General features: G+C 50.7%; 1 protein-coding gene across 1 annotated transcript in view; it reads right to left on the bottom strand.

Annotated features, from left to right (window-relative positions):
• The window catches only part of LOC147116231 (uncharacterized), a 55,759-nt gene that overhangs the window by 8,567 nt on the left and 34,247 nt on the right, over window positions 1-12,945 (bottom strand). The window contains exon 3 of the mRNA XM_085992024.1: window positions 5,620-7,118. Within this exon, the coding sequence (XP_085848150.1) occupies window positions 6,168-7,118 (951 nt within the window). The 3' untranslated portion in view covers window positions 5,620-6,167. The remainder of the gene's footprint in view (window positions 1-5,619; window positions 7,119-12,945) is intronic.

The following is a 12,945-nucleotide window of genomic DNA, read 5'->3' as shown; positions in this document are numbered from 1 at the left end:
AGGCGAGAGAGAGCAGAGCGCAGCCGGTGTTCAAGGGCCGAGCAGCGTCAACGGGGAGAGAGACGAGAGAGAGCAGAGCGCAGCCGGTGTTCAAGGGCCGAGCAGCATCAACAGGGGAGAGAGGCGCGGAGGAAAATGCGACGTGCTGCCATTGCCATGAGGACCACAGAGAGTGGCATTGGCAGCAGCGCAGGAGCAGCGCACGAAACCCACAGGGCATCGCCATTTGCCACGAGGACCGCCGAGAGTGGCGTTGGCAGCAGCGCGGAAGACGCCATTTTAAGCCGCAGCGGGGAAGAAAGGAAAGCGTGGGAGACGCCATTTTAAGCCAGTCTAACCACACCCAAAAATGCCGAAGAGCGGCAGTATCACAGCGTTCGACAATGAAGTCGAAGATTGGACGACATATGTCGAACGCATAGAAGTATACTGCAAGGCGAATGAAGTGCCAGATGACAAGAAAGCACTGGTATTGTTGAATTCAATGGGAGCAAAAACATATGGCTTACTACGAAACCTAGAAACCCCAGAGAAGCCAGTAGAAAAGGATTTTGAAAACATAGTGTCAATCCTACAGGACCACTTAAACCCCACACCGCTGCTGATAGCAGAAAGATTTAAGTTTCACAAAAGGAACCAGCATAAAGATGAAAGTAATGCTGAGTATTTAACGGAACTGCGCAAGCTATCGAAACACTGCCAGTTTGGAACGGGACTAGCAGATACTTTAAGGGACAAGTTTGTGTGTGGGCTTCAAAGTGAAGGAACCCAGAAACGGCTTCTATCAGAAAAGGATCTTACACTGGACAAGGCTTTCAGCATTGCAGTATCACACGAAGCAGCGCACGGGGTGCTGCAGAGATACAACGGAGACCGCAAGAATATGGCACAAATGAAATGTCATCCGGAACAGTGAAGTGCTATCGCTGCGGCAGAACAACACACGACCATAATGATTGCTGGTTCAAGGACAAAGTGTGCAGACAGTGTGGAAAAGTAGGACACATAGCAAGAGTCTGCAGGTCGGGAAAGAAAACCAGCAGCAAGAAATCTCCACAGGAGAAGTACAAGAAGGTACATAAGGTGACGGAGAGTAGTTCAGACGAACAGAAAAGTGATACAGACTCCGGAAGCAAGGAGCTGGGTTGTCTGAAATGACATAATGTGATCAAAACGGAGGATCACCAAACTATCTGGGTCACGCTCAAGATAGCAGGAGTCCAAGTGAAAATGGAATTGGACACAGGATCAGCCCTAACAGTCATAAATCGATGGGACTACAAGCAGCTATTCTCACATATACCCTTGAGAGATACAAAGATTGTCTTGAAGATGTACACGGGGCAAAAAGTCTACCCCAAAGGAAAAATAAGGGTGAACGTTATATATAACGGCAAGGAAACACCAAAAATGGACCTATATGTATTGCCAGATGGAGGACCACCACTACTAGGACGTGAATGGATCCAGAAGATACAGCTAGATAGGCATTCCATACAAGCACTGACTGTAGATGCCAAAAAGGATGACGACGTCACACCTGGACGACTGTCAAAAATGCTAACTGACGCACAAGAAGTGTTCCAGCAGGGACTCGGAACACTAAAAGGCATAACAGCGACGATCAAAATAGAGGAAAATGCAAGCCCAAAGTTTTTTAAGGACAGACCGGTGCCTTATGCGATCCGCCCAGCCGTCGAAGCAGAGCTGGAAGGTTTGGAACATTCAGGAGTACTGTCCAAAGTGGCCTGGAGCGAGTAGGCTACACCCATCGTTCCTGTAATGAAGAGGTCGTTGAGTAATACGCCTGGGGAACCAAAGAAGGTTCGCATCTGTGGGGACTTTAAGGTGACAGTGAACCCAATCCTTCACACTGTACAATATCCGCTTCCGCAGATTGAAGATATTTTCGCCTCGCTATCTGGAGGGAAACGCTTCACTAAGATTGATCTGGCCCAGGCGTACCTGCAAATGGAGGTAGAAGAAGCCTCGAAACAGTACCTCACGATCAACACTCATAAAGGTCTCTACCAATACAATCGGCTGGTGTTCGGGGTAGCATCAGCTCCGGCTATTTGGCAAAGGGCAATGGAACAAGTCCTGCAAGGGATTCCAGGGACCCAGTGTTATTTGGACGACATCCTGGTCACGGGCAAAATTGACAGTGATCACCTCGCCAACCTGGAGCAGGTGCTCACTAGATTGAAGGAATATGGGCTCCGAGCTAATCGCCACAAATGCGAGTTTTTCCAGAAGCAGATCTCGTATTGTGGCCACGTTATTGATGAAGAGGGGTTACATAAGTCCCCTGAAAAGATTGAGGCAGTAGTCAAGGCTCCAGCACCGGAAAATGTGTTACAACTGAGGTCGTTCCTCGGGCTGGTGAACTACTACCATAAGTTCTTGCCGAATTTGTCTACCGTACTACACCCACTGAACACCCTACTGCAAACGGGGGTACCATGGAAGTGGAATGACGAATGTAAATGAGCTTTCCAGAAGAGCAAAGCATTGATCACATCAAAAGAGGTGTTGGCTCATTTCAACCCAGCACTACCAATTCGGTTGGCGTGTGATGCATCACCCTATGGCATTGGAGCGATGCTGTCGCACAAATTCCCGGACGGCTCGGAGAGGCCAGTAGCCTTTGCGTCTCCGTCACTAACCTCAGCCGAGCGTAACTACGCCCAGATTGACAGGGAGGCCCTCAGCCTAGTGTGGGGAGTGAAAAAGCTCAATCACTGTCTGCACGGGCAGAAGTTCACCTTGCTGACTGACCACCAACCACTTGTCTCCATCTTTAATCCAAAGAAGGGTGTTCCGGTGATGACTGTGCAACGGCTACAAAGATGGACCCTTTTTCTAGGGGTGCACCAATATGACATCGAGTATAAGGGCACGAAACAGCATGGAAACGCTGATGGGCTATCAGGCCTGCCACTGCCTACTGCGGAGGAAGCACCAGCAGTGGATCCTGTCGAAATATTTCATTTGACTATAATTGAATGCTTGCCAGTAACTAACGCTGGTATAGAGAAGGAGACCCGAAATGACCCGACGCTGTCTCAGGTATATGATTTGACGGTGAAGGGATGGCCAGCACATGGCGACTCACTGTTGCCAGCATTCTCATCCAGAAGAGAACAGCTGTCAGTATGCCAGGGGACCTTGATGTGTGGATCCCGAGTGGTAATTCCACCCAAGTTAAGGGAGAGAGTGCTCAATGAGCTTCACGAAGGTCATCTGGGAGGGGTGAAAATGAAAAGCCTTGCTATGGCTTATGTGTGGTGGCCGGGGATCGATCAGCAAATCGAGGACCTGACAAAGAGCTGCTCAGGATGCCAGAAGGTCCAAAATACACCACCACATGCCCCTCTACACCCATGGGAGTGGCCCTCATCTCCATGGCAATGGGTGCATATTGATTTTGCTGGTCCATTCATGGACTCAATGTTTTTAATGGCCGTGGATGCGCACTCGAAATGGCCTGAGGTGATCAAAATGTCCTCCACCATCACGGAGAAAACTATTGCAGTCCTACGGACCATTTTTGCCAGGAACGGCTTGCCAGAGCAGATTTGCTCTGATAACGGACCACAGTTTGTGTCCGAAGATTTTCGAAGATTTATGAAAAGGAATGGGGTAAGGCATTACACATCCGCCCTGCATCATCCAGCCACAAATGGATTGGCTGAGAGGTTTGTACAAACCTTTAAAAAAGCAGTAAAGGCCATGTGCGATGACGACATTCCACTGCAGCGTAAGGTGGACAATTTCCTGTTAGCCTACAGAAATGCGACACATGCAGTCACCAACAGGCCCCGGCCATGATGTTCTTTAACCAAAGGTTGAGATCTCGTCTGGATTTGCTCAGACCAAATGTACGAAGAGATGTTGAGAGTAAGCAATTCCAGCACATCAATGAGAAGCCGACAAGGAGCTTCAATGTAGGGCAACCAGTCTTGGCCCGCGACTACCGAACAGAGAAATGGCAACCAGGAACGATATGCACACGGCAGGGGCCACTAATGTACACAGTGGATGTTGGGGAGAACATTGTGAGATGCCATGCTGACCAGATCCTAGAGTCACAGGAACGAGTCAACCCCATGTCTCGGCCATACGTACCTGGTGAGGAACCCGACGTACAGGTTGCATCTACCTCAGAAACAGTAGCATCTGAAGCTGATGAACCAACCGACGACAGGGGGCCGGAATCGTCTCCGCACCAAGAGCAAGACACTCGGGAAAGGCGCTATCCAGAAAGGATCAGGCAGCCTCCCCAAAGACTGAATTTATAAATAGACTATTTTCAGCTAATGTTGCATGTTAAAAGTGTTAATTGTAATTAGTTTGATATTTAATTGTTAAATGAGTGTTATGGTACTGTTAATCTAAAAGGGGAGGAATTGTAATGTATGTACCTTTAAGGGGAGAACTACTTTTTACAGCTCCTGTATACTGTACTATCGGCAGTGACCACACCTGTATATAAACCCTGAGTAGTGATCTGTAAAGTTAGTTCTAGAGTAACCCTCATTCAGTAAACACCTGTTGATCGTTCCCTGCAGTCTTTTGTCTGATTATTGAAGGACACAACATTAAGATACACGGATCTAACAGTGCCCATCTCCCTGCCAAATTAGTTTAAACTCTCCCCAACAGCACTAGCAAACCTTCTCGCGAGGATATTGGTTCCGGCCCTGTTAAGGTGCAATCCGTCCGGCCTGTACAGGTCCCACCTCCCCCAGAACCAGTCCCAATGCCCCAGGAATCTGAAGCCCTCCCTCCTGCACCATCTCTCCAGCCACGCATTCATCTGCGCTATCCTATTTCTATACTCACTCGTGCGTGGCACCAGGGGTAATCCAGAGATTACTACCTTTGAGGTCCTGCTTTTTAACCTCTTTCCTAGCTCCCTGAAATCTGCCTGCGGGATCTCATCCCTCTTTCTACCTATGTCATTGGTACCGATATGGACCACGATCTCTGGCTGTTCACCCACCTGCCTCAGGATGTTCTGCAGCCGCTCGGTGACGTCCTTGACCCTGGCACTAGGGAGGCAACATACTATCCTGGAGTCATGTCTGCGGCCGCAGAAATGCCTGTCTGCTCCCCTAACTATCGAATCCCCTACCATTATTGCTTTCCCACTCTTCTCCCTCACCCCCTGTGCAGCTGAGCCACCCGTGGTGCCGCAGACTTTGCTCTGGCTCTACTCCCCAGAGGAATCAACGCCCTCACCAGTACTCAGAACCGAATACTAGTTGGAGAACGAGATGCACTCAGGGGCCTCCTGCAATACCTGCCCGGTTCTCCTCTTCTGTCACCCATTCCCTTTCTGCCTGCACACTCTTTATCTGTGGGGTGACCACCTCCTGAAAAGTGCTATCCACGAAGATCTCAGCCTCATGGATGCACCGCAGTGATGCCAGCTGCTGCTCAAGCTCTAAAACCCAGAGCTCGAGCTCCTCCAGCTGATGACACTTTCTGCACATGTGGTTGTCCAGGACACGGGAAACATCCTGGAGTTGCCATATGGCACAGGATGTGCATTCCACGGGACTGAGCTGCCCTGCCATGCCTTTACTTAATAGACTATTAACTAGAAACACTTACCAGCTATTCACCAATCAGATCCTTCCCTGGTTGTGACATCACTTTAGCTGTTATGCAGTTGTTGCTTTTGTTGTTGTTTTCACTGGAGTTACTCCGCCTCCTCGCTGCCGCCGCTGCTCTGGTCTGCACTCTCTCTGGGCCTCCGACTCGATTTATACTCCGCCTCCTCGCTACCGCCACTGATCCGGTCTGAGCTCACTCTGGGCCTCCTGCTCGATCTATACGCCGTCTGCTCGCTGCTGCCGCTGCTCTAGTCTACACTCTCTCTGGGCCTCCTGCTCGATCTATACTCTGCCTCCTCGCTGCCGCCGCTGCTCTGGTCTGAACTCTCTCTGGGCCTCCTGCTCGATCTATACTCTGCCTCCTCGCTGCCGCCGCTGCTCTGGTCTGAACTCTCTCTGGGTCTCCTGCTCGATCTATACTCTGCCTCCTTGCTGCCGCCGCTACTCTGGTCTAAACTCTCTCTGGGCCTCCTGCTCAATCTATACTCCGCCTGCTCGCTGCCACTGCTGCTCTGGTCTAAACTCTCTCTGGGCCTCCTGCTCGATTTATACTCCGCCTCCTCGCTGCTGCCGCTGCTCTGCGCTCTCTCTGGGCCTCCTGCTCGATATATACTCCGCCTCCTCGCTGCCTCCGCTGCTCTGCTCTGCGCTCTCTCTGGGCCTCCTGCTCGATCTATACTCCGCCTGCTCGCTGCCACCGCTGCTCTGGTCTAAACTCTCTCTGGGCCTCCTGCTCGATTTATACTCCGCCTCCTCGCTGCTGCCGCTGCTCTGCTCTGCGCTCTCTCTGGGCCTCCTGCTCGATTTATACTCCGCCTCCTCGCTGCCTCCGCTGCTCTGCTCTGCTCTCTCTCTGGGCCTCCTGCTCGATCTATACTCCGCCTCCTCGCTGCCGCCGTTGCTGTAGTCTGAGCTCACTCCGGGCCTCCTACTTGGTTTATACTCCGCCTCCTCGCTGCCGCCGCTGCTCTGCTCTGCACTCTCTCTGGGCCTCCCGCTCGATCGATACTCCGCCTCCTCGCTGCCGCTGCTGCTCTGCTCTGCGCTCTCTCTGGGCCTCCCGCTCGATCTATACTCCGCCTCCTCGCTGCCGCCACTGCTCTGCTCTACGCTCTCTCTGGGCCTCCCGCTCGATCTATACTCCGCCTCCTCGCTGCCGCCGCTGCTCTGCTCTGCGCTCTCTCTGGGCCTCCCGCTTGATCTATACCCTGCCTCCTCGCTGCCGCCGCTGCTCTGGTCTAAACTCTCTCTGGGCCTCCCGCTCGATCTATACTCCGCCTCCTCGCTGCCGCCGCTGCTCTGGTCTGAACTCTCTCTGTGCCTCCCGCTCGCTCTATACTCTGCCTCCTTGCTGCCGCTGCTGCTCTGGTCTGAACTCTCTCTGGGCCTCCTGCTCGATCTATACTCCGCCTCCTCGCTGCCGCCGCTGCTCTGCTCTGCGCTCTCTCTGGGCCTCCTGCTCGATTTATACTCCGCCTCCTCGCTGCCGCCGCTGCTCTAGTCTGAGCTCACTCTGGGCCTCCTGCTCGATTTATACTCCGCCTCCTCGCTGCTGCCGCTGCTCTGGTCTAAACGCTCTCTGGGCCTCCCGCTCGATCTATACTCTGCCTCCTCGCTGCCGCCGCTGCTCTGGTCTGAACTCTCTCTGGGCCTCCTGCTCGACCTATACTCTGCCTCCTCGCTGCCGCCGCTGCTCCGGTCTGAACTCTCTCTGGGCCTCCCGCTCGATTTATACTCCGCCTCCTCGCTGCCGCCGCTGCTCTGATCTAAACTCTCTCTGGGCCTCCCGCTCGATCTATACTCTGCCTCCTCGCTGCCGCCGCTACTCTGGTTTGAACTCTCTCTGGGCCTCCTGCTCGACCTATACTCCGCCTCCTTCAAATGAGTATGTTTACTTTTAATTTTTAGTTTTAATTAGTTAATTTAGTTTAAGTTATTAATTCAATAAAGTTATAGCAGTTAATACTCTCCCAGGTCTGAATTTAATCCACTTATCTAACGTAGAGAGCGAAAAAGCTGTAATACTCACCAACCAATCACCTACCCGCTGTTCTGTGACATCACTCCTTGTTTTTTTGGAGGGTTTTTAAGCCGCCACCTCCGCTCCCGCTCAGGTCCGTGCTGTGTCCTGGGCCTTCTCTGGTGCTCCCTTTAAGCTTCCGTCTCCGCTGCTGCTGAAGCCCACGGAAGTGAGATTGGAAGCGGGTAGGGGAATGTGGGTGGTGAGTAATACAAGGAAGTGGCCAGAGATAGCACTGTCACTGCTGGAGACCACTGGAGTAGAGAGGCCACGCAAGGTAGCGAAGTTGGGGTGGTGGCTCTTGTTAAATCCGTGAATCTTGATGTATGGTGTCCTTCAATAAATCGACAGAGACTGCAGAGGAACAATCAACAGGTGTTTACTGGATGAGGGTTACTCTAAAACTAACAGTAAAAAGTAGTTCTCCCCTTAAAGGTACATACACTACAACTCCTCGCCTTTTAGATTAACAGTACCATAACATTCATTTAACAATTAACACTTTTAACATGCAACATTAACTGAAAATAGTCCATTTATAAATTCAGTCTTTGGGGCGGCTTACTGATCCTTTCTGGATAGCGCCTTTCCTGAGTGTCTTGCTCTTGGTGCGGAGGCGATTCTACCCCCCCTGTCGTCGGTTGGTTCATCAGCTTCTGATGCTACTGTTTCTGGGGTAGATGCTACCTGTATGTCAGGTTCATCACCAGGTACGCGAGACATGGGGTTGACTCGTTCCTGTGACGCTAGGATCTGGTCAACATGGCGTCTCACAATGTTCTCCCCAACATCCACTGTGTACATTATTGGCCCCTGCCGTGTGCATCTCATTCCGGGTTGCCATTTCTCTGTTCGGTAGTTGCGGGCCAAGACTGGCTGCCCTACATTGAAGCTCCTTGTCGGCTTCTCATTGATGTGCTGGAATTGCTTATTCTCAACATTTCTTCGTACATTTGGCCTGAGCAAATCCAGACGAGATCTCAACCTTCGGTTAAAGAACATCATGGCCGGGGTCTGGTTGGTAACTGCATGTGTCGCATTTCTGTAGGCTAACAGGAAATTGTCCACCTTATGCTGCAGTGGAATGTCGTCATCGCACATGGCCCTTACTGCCTTTTTAAAGGTTTGTACGAACCTCTCAGCCAATCCATTTGTGGCTGGATGATACAGGGTGGATGTGTAATGCCTTACCCCATTCCTTTTCATAAATTTCCGAAACTCTTCGGACACAAACTGTGGTCCGTTATCAGAGCAAATCTGCTCTGGCAAGCCGTTCCTGGCAAATATGGTCCGTAGGACTGCAATCGTTTTCTCCATGGTGGTGGTGGACATTTTGATCACCTCAGGCCATTTCGAGTGCACATCCACGGCTATTAAGAACATTGAGTCCATGAATGGACCAGCAAAATCAATATGCACCCGTTGCCATGGAGAGGAGGGCCACTCCCATGGGTGTAGAGGGGCATGTGGTGGTGCATTTTGGACCTTCTGGCATCCTGAGCCGCTCTTGGTCAGGTCCTCGATTTGCTGATCGACCCCCGGCCACCACACATAAGCCCTAACAAGGCTTTTCATTTTCACCCCTTCCAGATGGCCTTCGTGAAGCTCATTGAGCACTCTCTCCCTTAACTTGGGTGGAATTACCACTCGGGATTCACACATCAAGATACCTGGCATACTGACAGCTGTTCTCTTCTGGATGAGAATGCTGGCAACAGTGAGTCGCCATGTGTTGGCCATCCCTTCACCGTCAAATCATATACCCGAGACAGTGTCGGGTCATTTCGGGTCTCCTTCTCTATATCCGCGTTAGTTACTGGCAAGCGTTCAATTATAGTCGAATAAAATATTTCGACAGGGTCCACTGCTGCTGCTTCCTCCGCAGTAGGCAGTGGCAGGCGTGATAGCCCATCAGCGTTTCCATGCTGTTTCGTGCCCTTATACTCTATTTCATATTGGTTCGCCCCTAGAAAAAGGGGCCATCTTTGTAGCCGTTGCGCAGTCATCACCGGAACGCCCTTCTTTGGATTAAAGGTGGAGACAATTGGTTGGTTGTCAACAGAAAGGTGAACTTCTGCCCGTGCAGATAGTGGTTGAACTTTTTCACTCCCCACACTAGGCTGAGGGCCTCCCTATCAATCTGGGTGTAGTTACGCTCAGCTGAGGTTTGTGGCCGAGACGCAAAGGCTACTGGCCTCTCCAAGCCGTCCAGGAATTTGTGCGACAGCACCGCTCCAATACCATAGGGTGATGCATCACACGCCAACCGAATTGGTAGTGCTGGGTTGAAATGAGCCAACACCTCTTTTGATGTGATCAATGCTTTGCTCTTCTGGAAAGCTCGTTTACATTCGTCATTCCACTTCCATGGTACCCCCGTTTGCAGTAGGGTGTTCAGTGGGTGTAGTACTGTAGACAAATTCGGCAAGAACTTATGGTAGTAGTTCACCAGCCCAAGGAACGACCTCAGTTGTGACACATTTTCCGGTGCTGGAGCCTTGACTACTGCCTCAATCTTTTCAGGGGACTTATGTAACCCCTCTTCATCAATAACGTGGCCACAATACGAGATCTGCTTCTGGAAAAACTCGCATTTGTGGCGATTAGCTCGGAGCCCATATTCCTTCAATCTAGTGAGCACCTGCTCCAGGTTGGCACGGTGATCACTGTCATTTTCGCCCGTGACCAGGATGTCGTCCAAATAACACTGGGTCCCTGGAATCCCTTGCAGGACTTGATCCATTGCCCTTTGCCAAATAGCCGGAGCTGATGCTACCCCAAACACCAGCCGGTTGTATTGGTAGAGACCTTTGTGAGCGTTGATCGTGAGGTACTGTTTCGAGGCTTCTTCTACCTCCATTTGCAGGTATGCCTGGGCCAGATCAATCTTAGTGAAGCGTTTTCCTCCAGATAACGAGGCGAAAATATCTTCAATCCGCGGAAGCGGATATTGTACCGTGTGAAGGACTGGGTTCACTGTCACCTTAAAGTCCCCACAGATGCGAAACTTCTTTGGTTCCCCAGGCGTATTACTCAACGACCTCTTCATTACAGGAACGATGGGTGTAGCCCACTCGCTCCAGTCCACTTTGGACAGTACTCCAGAACGTTCCAAACCTTCCAGCTCTGCTTCGACGGCTGGGCGGATCGCATAAGGCACTGGTCTGGCCTTAAAAAACTTTGGGCTTGCATTTTCCTCCTCAACCTCCATCTGTAGATATGCCTGTGCTAAGTCAATTTTGGTGAAACGTTTCCCTCCGGATAGTGAGGCGAAAATATCTTCTATCCTCGGAAGTGGATACTGTACCATGTGAAGAACTGGGTTTACCGTCACCTTGAAGTCCCCACAGATGCGAATTTTTCTCTGTTCTTCAGATTTATCATTATTCAACATTTTCTTCATGCCCACTCGCTCCAATCTACCTTGGATAACACTCCTGCTTTTTCCAAATTCTCCAGCTCTGCCTCGACGGCTGGACGAATTGCATATGGCACCGGCCTTGCCTTAAAAAACTTGGGAATTGCCGCATCTTCCACTTTTATTGAGGCGGTGGCGCCTTTCAGGGTTCCTAGTTCCTGTTGAAACACTTCTTTGGCGTTAGCCAAGATTTCTTTTAATCGTTCTGGTATGACGTCATCATCGTTTTTTTTCTTACTGGTCACCGTCAGTGCCTGAATGGAGTGCCAGTCTAAATGTATCTTTCTGATCCATTCACGTCCCAACAACGGTGGACCACCATCTTGCAGAACGTATAAATACAACGTCTGTATTTCCTTGCCGTTGTATACAACAGGCACCCTTATTTTCCCTCTGGGGTATACTTTCTGCCCCGTATATGTCTTCAAGATAATGGATGTGTCTTTCAAAGGTATATGCGGAAATAGCCGCTCGTAATCCCGTCGACTTATGACGGTCAGAGCTGATCCTGTATCTAGCTCCATTTTGACTGGGGACCCCACTATCGTGAGGGTAACCCAAATGGTCTGGTAATCTTCTTTGGCAATTACATTATGTAATTTGAGACAGCTTAGTCTCTTGTTTCCGGAGTCGCTATCGCTCATCTGGTCTTCGGAGCTACTGTCCGTCATCATTTGTACCTTTCTGTACTTTTCCTTATTGACCTTTTTACTGTCAGCGGATTTTTTTTCCAGATCTGCATACACGTGCAATGTGTCCCATCTTTCCGCATTGCCTGCATGCTTTGTCCTTGAACCAGCAGTCCTTCTGGTCATGGGTGAATCTGCTGCAGCGATAACATCTCTCAAAACCCCATGTCATTTCATGGGTGCCGAAGTCCTGTGGCTTTTGCTGTATCTCTGCAGCTCCTCTTTCTGCTGCTTCGTATGATACAGCCACACTGAAAGCCTTGTCCAGTGTCAAATCTTTCTCAGAAAGTAGTCTTTTCTGTGTTCCTTCGCTTAGGAGACCGCAGACGAATTTGTCTCATAGAGAATCTGCCAGTCCTGCCCCGAATTGGCAGTGCTTTGACAGCTTTCGTAATTCGGTGAGGTAATCAGCGTTACTTTCATTCTTGTGCTGATTCCTCCTGAAGAATTTGAATCGTTCCGCTATCAGCAGCGGTGTTGGGTTTAAGTGCTCATGTAAGGTATCAACAATCTCCTTAAAATTCTTGTCCATCGGTTTGGCTGGAGTGATCAAGTTTCGTAACAGCCCGTATGTCCTTGCGCCCATCAGATTTAGAAGTACCGATGCCTTTTTATCATCCGCTACTTCATTCGCCTTGCAATATACCTCCACTCTTTCCACATATATGGTCCAATCTTCTATATCACTATCGAAAGCAGTAATATTGCCAGTCTTCGGCATCTTGAAAATCTAAAATGGCGCTTCCCGCGCTTTTCCTCTGTCCCCGATGGATCAAAATGGCGCCTCTCGCGCTTTTTTTTCTTCCCCGCTGAGTTAAGTTGGCGCCTCCCGTGCTTTCCCGCCGTTGCCGCTGCTGCCAACGCTGTTCTCCGCGGTTCCCGTTGCGACCTGCAGCTTTTCGCGGTATTTCTATTTTTAAAAATGTTTTTATACATATCTCTTCAATCGTTTCTCCGTTACTTGGAGAACCGTTCCCGTCGTGGAGCGGACCCTCTGGGACTTTCCCCTCCCTCTGCTCGGTCCGAACGCCGACCTGCTTTGCAGCACCGGCCACGCCCTGAGTGCTCCACCCTCTCTCTCTCTTTGCTTCTGCTTCCCGACTCGCTGCCCGGCCCCGTTGCAGAGCCACCCGATCGAGCTCTAGCCCGCCGCAGCCCAGGAAGGATCAGTGCACTACCTGCCACCAGCTCGTTTAG

Source organism: Somniosus microcephalus, chromosome 6, assembly GCF_052327205.1.
Source record: "Somniosus microcephalus isolate GS21.2 chromosome 6, FLI_Smic_1.0, whole genome shotgun sequence".
In the NCBI taxonomy this organism is placed as follows: Eukaryota; Metazoa; Chordata; class Chondrichthyes; order Squaliformes; family Somniosidae; genus Somniosus; species Somniosus microcephalus.
This window is presented reverse-complemented; position numbering and strand designations above follow the sequence as displayed.